The 10,834-nt window shown below is 38.5% G+C and overlaps 1 protein-coding gene across 1 annotated transcript; it reads right to left on the bottom strand.

Moving 5' to 3' along the window:
• Positions 1-6,565: 6,565 nt before the first annotated feature.
• LOC102669885 (predicted GPI-anchored protein 58) lies at positions 6,566-7,092 on the bottom strand. Its single transcript, XM_006590033.1, has 2 exons — positions 6,951-7,092; positions 6,566-6,876 (listed from the first exon to the last, which is right to left on the bottom strand). The coding sequence occupies exons 1-2, from the start codon at positions 7,090-7,092 to the stop codon at positions 6,566-6,568; spliced, it is 453 nt and encodes a 150-aa protein (XP_006590096.1).
• Between the last annotated feature and the right edge of the window lie 3,742 nt (positions 7,093-10,834).

Raw genomic sequence — 10,834 nt, 5'->3', positions numbered from 1 at the left:
ATGATGCACTTAGGAAACACAACAATAAATAGGTATGAAAATTGTCATTTTTTTATTAGGCTTTAGGACTTAATGGATTCAAATACTTGTATTTGTTTATTATTTTTTGTGTATTTCATATGCAAGGTTGAATCTGTTCATTCGCTTTAAAAATACTATTACAATATAGCCTTGGAGACCTGTGTAGTGTTTGGGAAGCCATGAACAACATGATCATGCTGCAACACACTCAAATTAATACATCTTTTGAGACAAGTACACATGTGGTTGAACATGTTTATAACCAAGGTCCACAATTCTGGATCACAAGAAAAACCAAACAACCCTCAACCGCCCAACACCAAAAACTCACACTTCCTTAACCAAATAGGATTTATACCATGGCATAGTATATTTCAAATAGAATTTTAATAGTTGCAATTTCGATAAAAAAATAATAATTTCAGCATATGCAATAGCTAGTAACAACAATATTTATTCTTATTTTTATAAGTTGTACATGCATTAGAAAAATAAATAAATTTCTTAAATATTTTTGTATTCTTAATTATATTAAAGTGATGCCTGGTCTTAATTATTATATTTTGTGTGTCAAAGAAGTGATCCTTCCTTTTGATGGTCTTGTAAATAATTTTCTCCTCGAACCAAAAATAAAGATGGATCAGAAGCAGCCCAGGTGCAGGGTGAAGCACAACTTGAATCCTTTTGCAACTTCTTGCAAATCCATATACCCCTTTTTTTGAACTACAACACATATATGAATTTTGGAAACATTTTTTAATAAAAAATATGTTCTTCACATTCAATCCAAAAATAATATTATTGAAAACTCAAATTATAAATATCAACTCTAACCTGCAAGGCCACACCAACACATACAGTAGTAAAAAGACAACACCAAAGGCATCCTTTTCTACTACAATAACATTAGACTGGAAGTAAAATCAATTATGATGATGTCCATTGTGAAACCAAGCACACACAAAGTGCATCACACAACACAATTAAGAATATCTAAAGATGAATAAATTAGCAGGGGTGGAAGAGAAACAAATAGACCTCCGTCTCCAGGAGCTAAAAAAGCAACTTCTAGAAGACAATGAAGATGATGTCGTTTCAGTCATTACCACCACCACTACTTCTGAATGGTCACACACAATACCAAACCTAATCACTTCGCAAAAACCTGCATCTTTGTCTCCCACTTCCTCTACGATGTTGTCTAACACCTCCGTAGAATCCATCAGTTCCAAATAGTCCCTAATGGGGGCCACAATTGCAATTTCAGAAGGCAAATTTGATGCCGCCACGGAGATCCTAACAAGCTTATAGCTTAATCTAGATCAACACTTTGTGAATTGCATGATTTTTGCTCTTAAATCGTGGATGAAGAGCATGCTTATGACATAAGCTAGCACAACGGAGGAGACTCCAACGAAGACATAGGAAACCTTCATGAATTTCATGCGGTTGCGATTGAGGGCGAGGTTGAGCAGAATGATGTTGATGCCGCCGAGGTTGAGGAGAAGCCTTTGATGATGTACTCGTCATTGACGCGGATAGACATAAAGACGACTGGGCGGACAACGCCAGTGTAGGGTGAAGATGTGAACGAGGAGAGAGAAAATGACGACTTTGAAGGATTATGTTTGTTTTTTAGGTAGTGCGTGTGCTACTATTAGGGTTTTCTTTATGTTAAAATCACCCTGTTAACATTATTTTTTAAAAAACCAATGTTGTGAGTGCTTAAACAACATCAATTTTTAAATAACTAAAGTTAAAATCTCTTTGTTAACATCGATTTTTTAAAAATCAATGTTGTGAGTGCTTAGACAACATCGATTATTAAAATAACCGATGTGAAAATCACCCTGTTAACATTGGTTTTAGAAAAACGATGTTAAAAATGAAATTTTATTCACAAAAATCCCACTGCTCGTGGTGGAGGTGCAACCAGCCCGTCTAATGATCCTTTATCGGGGATTGGAGGTCCTATGACATGGTCCAAGACTAAGAGAATGAATCAAGCATTGCAAGGCCTGATTCTAAAGATAAAAAAGAAAGAAGACCAATGTGAATTAAGGGTTGCACCTAATTGGGTCACTCTCCTACAAATTGATGAAGATATTTTGAGGCCAACTTGAAGAACCACTTTGGGAAGCCCAATTTACAAGACAAGCATCATTCATGGGTTGAGTTGATCAATTTTGGTGAACTATTAATATTGGGCTGATTAGATAATAATTAAGCCCAACATACACAACCTTTTATTGTTATTTTAAAGTCTTTTAATTATTAGATTAGTTATTGGGCCTTAGGTCTAAATTAGGATTATTAGTAGGAGTATAAATAGATTAGATTAGTTGTTGGCAGATTTGGAAGATTAATGAAATTTGAGAGTTTCTATATTGTGAGAGCTTTTCCTTTGTTCTTGGGGTAAGAAATGATAGTGTTGGTTCTACTGACAGGTCAGGATTAAGGCCATGCTCCTTTTGATAACTTTGGTTCTACCGGTAGGTTGTGGTTAGGGTCAAGTTCCTTTCTTTTTATACATGTTTTTAAGACGATCCTAAGTGTTCTCTTATCATTTGATATCAGAGCTTCGATTCTTGAAATCCAATGTTATCTATCCTTTGTGTTTTCTTTCTTCTTCTGTGTTTCCTCCTTTGTTTGTTCTTTTCCTTTTATTTAATTCTATATTATTGTTTCGTCTTCCTTTGTTTTATTTCTTTGAGTCTATCTTTCTTTTCTGAACTCTATCTAGTATCAATATCTTTTTGTCTTCTTTTTTTATATATATTATCAAAAATTTGTGCAAAAAAATCCAATTTCAATTTTGGAGCCAAAATTATGTTACAATCCATATTTGGATAATTAAAGTTGCCTGATACAATCAATATTTGGATAATTAAAGTTGTTAGGATCTAAATTTGTTTTTCAAATTTGGAGCCAAAAATCTGTTGCAATCCAGATTTGGATATTGAAGTTGTTAGGATTTGAATTTGATTTTCAAATTTGGAATCAAAATTTCGTTATCATCTAGATTTAGATATGCCTAATCACGTATTTGCATTCAAATTTGAATTTTCTGGAAAAAAAGTGCAGAGAAAGAAAAACAAACACCTTTCTTAAATCCCTTATTCCTTGTCCTTTGTTTGTTCTTATTCACTAAGTTCTCATTGATTTGATCCCTTGTTGTGTCTTGTCATGTATAATCAACCCCAAAGGTTCTTAATTAAGAGCTCATAAGGAGAAGGAGAAGTTGAGTGGTAAAAGGCAAGAGTGATGAGACTATCAAAGGGAAATTGCCAAAAAAGAGTGAAACACGAGTGAAAAAAATTAATTATTAAGTGTAAACATGTGAAAGAGTATTTGTGTGAGGATATTTATTTGTCCATTTACGATCACTTCTAACACAATTCTTGTAGCAATCTTAATCATGAGTGGAGAAGAAGGAGTGGATCTCAAGTTGTTTTGTTAAAGCTGCTAATGAACAATTTCAAGCTTTAAACATAAGATTGGATAGCTTGCAATCTCCATTCCGATCTAGAAGTCGTAGACAATCAAATTCAGAAGAAGAAGAGGAAGAGGAGTATTCTGATGTAAGAAGTCATGGAAGAAGGCAAAGGGGCGAACCAAGAAGAGATACTCATTTGGGGAGCATTAAGATGACAATCCCTACGTTTAAAGGTAAAAATGATCCTGAATTGTATTTGGAATGGGAGAGAAAGGTTGAACATGTGTTTGATTGCGATAATTCTTCTAAGGAGAAAAAGGTTAAACTAGTTGTTGTTGAATTCACCGATTATGCTAGTATTTGGTGGGATCAACTTCTGACCAGTAGGCGTAAGAATGGTGAAAGGCTATTACGCTGAAAACTTGTTCGCGATGTTATTCGACAAGTGTACCGAGTCGCATAAGTAATATCTTAAAACAATAAGACAAAGTGTCGAGTCCACAAGGAATTTGTTTCACTCAGAAAATGTATATTCAGTGTGCAAACATTTGTATAAACTGAAAATAAGTAAATATCAAGTTGGGCTTTTGTTCTAAAAATCTATTTAATTATAAACTAAATATCTAAAGATTTGAGAAGTAAAAAGCGTTGGATCATTCTACTGAATTTTCCTTGATGTTGTTATGTGTTTTTCTCTATTTAATGTTATCCTAGTGTTCTTATGCTGAGAAATTACCCAAACCAAGATCCCTTAAGTGAATGGGCCTAACTCTCTTTAAACCTCATCCTTGATCCCTCAACAAACTCAACCTAAAAGAGTTGCATTAAGTCTATAGCATAATATGGACTAGATCGCTGCACTCCATTCCTAGACATACAATTTTCTAGCTTGCTCTATCAAGTTCTAAGCCTTTAAAGCACTTTCGAATGCTAAAAATCCTAACTACACATACAAATGGGTGATCAAGCCACAAGCATGTAAAAATAAGCATGGATAGAAGCAATGAATGCATAAAAACAACATTAAATAGATAGTAAAAGAATGTTACATCAAGGGTTCAGCAGAACTTCCCAACCAAGAGTTTTAGCCTTCCATTACAAGTAATGAGCTTTCAATACAAAAAAGAACAGATTTTGAGTGAAGAAAAATGGCTAGGAAGGGTTGAGGATATCTCCTTCAACCTCTAGAACCCTAATCTCACTCCTCTAACCTAAACTCTCTTGGTGATTCGTTTGTGTCGCTCTAGCTTCTTTCTTGACTTTATTTTTTGACTCCTCCTTTAGTTTCTACCAACTTCAATGTTTTAAAGGCTACTTTGACAATTTAGCTTATGAAGGCTCGCTTAGCGAGATTGGCTCACTGAGCAAGAGTAAGTGAAATTTGGCTTAGCGAGCTGGGCACGCTTAGTGCGGGAAGAGACAAACGACTCACTGGGTGAGCTTGCGGCATGCTGGGCGAGCACATCTCTGACTGATCCTTTTCTAGGATTTCCTAGCACGCTAAGCGAGCTGCATGCCTCGCTTAGCGGATGTCACTTGCTAAGCGCATGTGCCTCGCTTAGTGAGACACCAGCTACTTGAACCTTTTCTTCTTTTAGCCTAAAACTGAAGTGGTTTCAACATTAATTCACAAAATGCGAGTATCTACTATATAAAATCAAACTAAACATGAAAATATGTACAATTCCTACAAAAGAACCATAAATTGGAGGAAAGATGCTAATTTTATGAAACTATTCAATACAAAAGTTAGTCGTAAATAACGAGTAACAAACTCTCCCAAATTTACAGTTTTGCTTTTCCTTAAGTAAAGAAATAACAGTTTACTTGTCCTTAAGTGACTGAACTCACAGTGGTTACTCAAAAGTGTGTTTGTTCCAAAACATTCAATCATATGAACATAAGTGGCAAGCAATATTTCAACCAACAACCCTTCATAAAGATATGTAGAATTTCAAAGATATGAACATGATCATTAAGCAGCACAAATGAAATAAGCTAGCAAGTAAGACAGGTATCAAGGAAAGTTCATCAAGCCTATTCCTCACAGTCACTGTTTCTCTGATAAGCACAAATGTTTAAGGTAATTCTTCAAATTAACAACCAACACAAGTCTCAACTTTTGCATTTATACTCATGCCATACAATCACAAGCACACAAATTGAATCTAAAGGACTTTCTTGGCTTGTAATGAGGCTGGGCTACAAACAATTTGTGGTTTTTCTAGGATGCAAAAACTTAGGTTCTAGGAGAGCATTCATCCTTAGATTACCTTTTCCTTTTTATTCCCAGCTTCTATTGAACTGCCACAATTATATAAGGCACTTAGCTTAAGCAACAACACACATAGATTTTGCTTATTCTTAAAATTTCATTTTCTCTCTTTTTTTAGCAGTTTTTACTTATTGCTTCTTTATACAACTTTCCTATGGTTGTTGCTTATCTTACCACAATTATCATCACCCAATACCTTCCCCCAAATTTGGGACAAATTTTCCTTGAACCATAATGCTCTCCTACAACCTAAAGAAAGGTAGATGGAGATTATAATTCAATAGACTTAGGGTTCAACTCAATCAATTAGATTTGGGCTCAAAATGGGTGCAAAGGATTCATCATTCAAGAACATGGTAAGCTATTTGACTAAGTGGCTAATTCAATCAATCACGACCTTTATCATTTCAAAAATCATGCATTCATTCAGTATTCAGAGATTCATGCAAAAATCAACACTCAATGCTAGTCGTTCTCTCACAATTAAGGTTCACATACTCACCGAGTTATGGCTAATGATTACCTTCACAATTTACCTGTCAAACAAACTAACATTTTCACTTATGCCCCTAATTCATGCTCTTTCTCTTCTAATTACCGCATACTTATTCAAAGCACGTGATCTAACATCGCAATTCACTCAAGTCATGCAATCAACCAATTTCAAAACCAATCACAAACACCAAAATTTAAAATCAAAACAAGCCACTGTGCATATAAATGTAAGTTGTTCAAAAAACTGTGAAATTTGCTAAATAAGTAAATAAACTAAAACTAAAAACTAAAAATTAAAAACTGAATCTAAATAACATAAAAATAAATAAGTCATGTCTTCAGCCATCCTGTGCCGGTGTAGGATTATCTTGAGGTGTGGAGGGGGCATCGGGGGCTGGTAGTGATGTATCCGGTGCTGGAATAGGCCAGGGATCCCAGGAGCTCTGCGTTGCTGCCATGTCTACAACATAATCCGTGTCTGCAGCGCCATCTCCCTCCTCAGGTGCCTCAGATGGTGTGGCAGCAGGGGTGTCTTCAGGCGTCTCTTCAGGTGTGGCCTCGAGTGTCGCCTCCGACTCTGGCTGCGGCTCTTGGGCTATAGGAGCCTCACCTCCCCCAAAGGAGAAGGATGGACTCCTGGCCAGGCCACCTGAGCCATGAAATCCTCCATGCTTATAATGTGTCGATGCTGAGCCAAGTCATGAATGCTCTGCATCACCAGACATAAGCCATGGTGTGCTCTGAGTGGAGGAGCTGGTGGTGCTGGAGCAGGTGTGGGAGTAGAGGAGGAAGGAGCAAAAGTGGAAGCGTCCATAGGTCCTTGAGCCCAAGCCTTGCGGGTCCGGAAATGTGATCGTGGGATCATCCGGGTTCCATCAATTCTTCCTAATGTATGCCAAATTAATGGCAGGGCTCAAGGACTCAAAAGTAAGTGAGTCAGGGACCACTTCTCTGGCGATGCATAGTGTTGTAATAAGTGCAGGGAATCCTAGCCGAGAGGAGTTGGACAGGGCCATCTGTGAAATCTGTCTAGAGATGAACGAGCCCACATCCATGTCTATCTTCGTCACAAGTCCATAAACTAACCTCGCCCTGTCCATATTCAGATCGGACGTGTGAGAGGTGGGGGCGAGGTTGGAGTATGAAATGACACTCCATGTCTGTGCAAGTGTGGCGAGGTCCTTCCTGAGTAACTTCCACAATGCTCCCTCTGCATTAAGAACAAATCCTCGCCCAGGGATGTAGAGCTTTGATGAAAGCTCCTATGGGTCCGGATGAGTATGACAGAATCTGGAGTAAGCAGTGTAATGCTCCCCTGGCTCCAAAATCACTGAGGTCTCTAGGAATGTGTTGAGCGAATCCCATCAAACTTAATCAATTTGCCTCGGACTCTGACTTGCCTCAGGGACTTATCTTCTGGGCCATAAAGGTTGACATAAAATTCCTTGACCAGGGCTACATCAATGCGACCATCAAGCTGCCTGGTCAAGGCTTTATGCCACCGCCTCCTCTCGAGCTCCCGGCGGAACTTGTCGAACTCGGTGACAAATAAATTAATGTTTCTCTCCCAAAGGATGTTCCGAGAGTGAACGTTCTGCTCATAGCGCTCCCAAGAGACCTTGGAGACGAATCTCGTCTTGTCGTAGGGCTCCTAAGGTCTAGAGGTTGTTGCCTTTCTCTTCCTAGAGGCCATCTGCATCAAAAGAATCACAGGAAATAAAATTAGACAGGTTTTATTCAAAACTGAAAGCAGAAAAATAAAACAGAAAAATGAACTGGGCGCTTAGCAAGATTGGCTCACTTAGGGCGCCTTCAGAAAATAACATGATACGCTTAGGACGCAGGGCGCGCTTAGTGCAACTACTGAAAAATAAGGACTCTGGCTAAGCGAGACACCCTCGCTTAGCTGACACAACACAATGACTAAGCGAGCATGGCTCGCTAAGCCTTATTCTCCAACAGAGAGCTAATTGCGCTTAGCGAGACAGGCTCGCTTAGCGCGACACACTAAACAGGCTTAGTGCCAGTAGGCGCTTAGCCAAACTTGACCACTGTAACATAGTTGGCTTAGCGAGCAGGCTCGCTAAGCCTTATTTAAAAACAGAGAAGAAATTGTGCTTAGCGAGCATGACTCTCTTAGTGCATGAACAACATTTTAGAACACTAAATTGCCTTGGGCTTAGCGAGGTTGACTCGCTTAGCCTAGGCTTACTCAAACAACAAAGGCATGGGGTTAGCGAGCATGGCTCACTTAGCCGCAACCAGAATACCAAAAGCCTTATAGACTCTAACCTAAGTAAACTAACTCGCTTAGCACAGCAGGGCCGACTTAGCGAGTTCATACGAGCTAAGAAATTAAAAACTAGAATTTTAAACACTCGCTAAGTCGAAGAACGATGGCTTAGCGAGTTCATACATAAAAGCATAAATCTAAACAGAAATGACGAACACGCTTAGTGGGACAGGGCCGACTTAGCGACTTCATCAGAAAACCCAAAAATTCATCCAAAATTAATGAACTCGCTTAGCGAGTACATTGAAATTTCCAGAAAAATTGGGGCTTCGAAGCTTCTACTTCCTAGTCACCTTTAGGCATAGGAAATCTAAGCAAAACCCATCAAATGAACATACATTATACGCGAAATTAAATCCTAACAACATATAATCAAACAAGTAAGCAATGAATAGCAATATCAATAGATAATCAAAATTACAGAGCAAGCCAATTTGTCTTCTACCCTAGGGTTCAAAAACGAAATAAAAAAAAAATAAAGTAAGAAGTACTTAATTGGATTGCTGAGGATGAACTAAGTGAGTAGGGATGAGGGCAAAAAGAAGTAGAGGGTAGCAAGAAAATATGAGTACAGTGCAGATGGTGAATGCCAATGATGGATAAATTATGCAAAAGTAACTACCTAGGGCAGTTATGTCTTATTTTTAGCAGTTTCGACTGTCTCGCTTAACGCGAGTGACTCGCTAAGCGAGCACTCAGTGACGTTTGAATTTTCAGATTTTAAATTCATGTTCTTAGTGGGACAAACTTGCTTAGTCCAATTCGAGAATTAGAAAACCCGAGAAGGATTTGGGCTTAGTTCGAAAGTACGCGCTTAGCGAGTTCTACAACTTTGATTGGTCTATAACTTCCACTAAGCAGGATGTGGCCGACTTAGCGAATTAAATGCCTTAAGATGCAGTAGTGGGATCGCGTTTAGTGAGATGGTCTCGATTAGTGCAATGCCATTCCAGAGAGGGATTTGGGCTTAGCAGGTATGACTCGCTTGGCCCAATTGACAAGGGGGTCCAAGCAGAGAGTTATTTGCGCTTAGCATGCAGATGCGCTTAGCGAGACTATGTGTTGCACTTAGTGAGTTGGCTCGTTAGCCCAATTCCATTAAATGCAATTCCAGAGAAGTTTTTGGGCTGGACGCAATTGTCTTGCTTAGCGAGACCCCTTCAGCCAATGGTAGGGGTTGGCGCGCTCAACAGGAGTGGTTACTCGCTCAGCGCATGAAGACTGATTCGCTTAGTGCACAAGGCGTGTTGAGCGAGTGGATGATTGAAAAATTTTCTAAGTTATTTCTATATCCACAACTTCAGAGAAGCTTTAGCACCCCGTTTTTCTCATATAAAACATGCTGAAGTCTTACTCTAACAATCTCAAACAAGCTAAAACCTAACTATATGCAATGATTAAGAAAACACATAAAAAGAAAACAAAGAAAAGGAGTTGGGTTGCCTCCCAGTAAGTGCTTCTTTAACATCATTAGCTTGACGCATGTTACCTCAAGGGTCTGGAGCAAGCTTGGCTCTAGCCATCAGAATCATTTCATTCTCAACCTCATCCATCTTAGGACAAACATTCCGGTCAAGTGAGTACTTTGCTGCATCAAACAAGTCAAATGAGATCTTCTGATCATCTATTCCCATTTCTAGATTATATTTCACCATGTACACCACATAATTGGCAATTAACATGAAGGGACAACCCAAAATCAGTGGGATTTCAACATCCTCTTCAATGTCCATGATCACGAAGTCAGTAGGGAAGGTAAATTGTCGCACCTTAACTAAAACATCTTCTACCACGCCATAAGGCCTTGTAATAGATCGATCTGCCAGTTGCAATGTCATTCTTGTTGGCATGATTTCTAGCTCTCTAATCCTTCTACACATGGAGAGAGGCATCAAATTTATGCTGGCCCCAAGTCAATAAGGGCTTTTCCAACAAACATCGCACCAATAGAGCAAGGGATTGTGACACTCCCTGGATCCTTGTATTTTGGTGGAAGGATTCTCTGAATAACAACACTACAGTTTCCCTCCACCACAATATTATCGCTATGGATATATTTGCCCCTTTTTGGTAAGTAGATCTTTCAAAAACTTGGAGTAGAGTGGTATTTGTTGCAAGGTTTCTCCAAAGGGAATAGTTATCTCCAATTTCTTGAAGATATTAAGGGAACGAGCAAAGTGTCGTTCCTTGTCTTTCTTTGATGACACCAAAGGGTATGGTGCTTCCTTCCCTGAATATGAGACAACCTCCTCCTTCTTTTCTCTACCCAACTCACTTTTTGTCTTCTTTACTTCCTCTTTTTCTCTTTTTTTTT

The sequence above is a fragment of the Glycine max genome, chromosome 10, assembly GCF_000004515.6.
Source record: "Glycine max cultivar Williams 82 chromosome 10, Glycine_max_v4.0, whole genome shotgun sequence".
Classification (NCBI taxonomy): domain Eukaryota; kingdom Viridiplantae; phylum Streptophyta; class Magnoliopsida; order Fabales; family Fabaceae; genus Glycine; species Glycine max.
Note: the sequence above shows the minus strand (reverse complement) of the source record. Positions and strands in the feature narration are given on the sequence as shown.

Bases quoted from the DNA above. Each gene is read 5' to 3' on its own strand.
- LOC102669885 (XM_006590033.1), bottom strand. From the start codon at position 7,092: ATGATCCCACGATCACATTTCCGGACCCGCAAGGCTTGGGCTCAAGGA. The intron at 6,877-6,950 runs GTCTGGTGATGC...TTCATGGCTCAG, and splicing joins CAGAGCACACCATGGCTTAT to GTGGCCTGGCCAGGAGTCCA.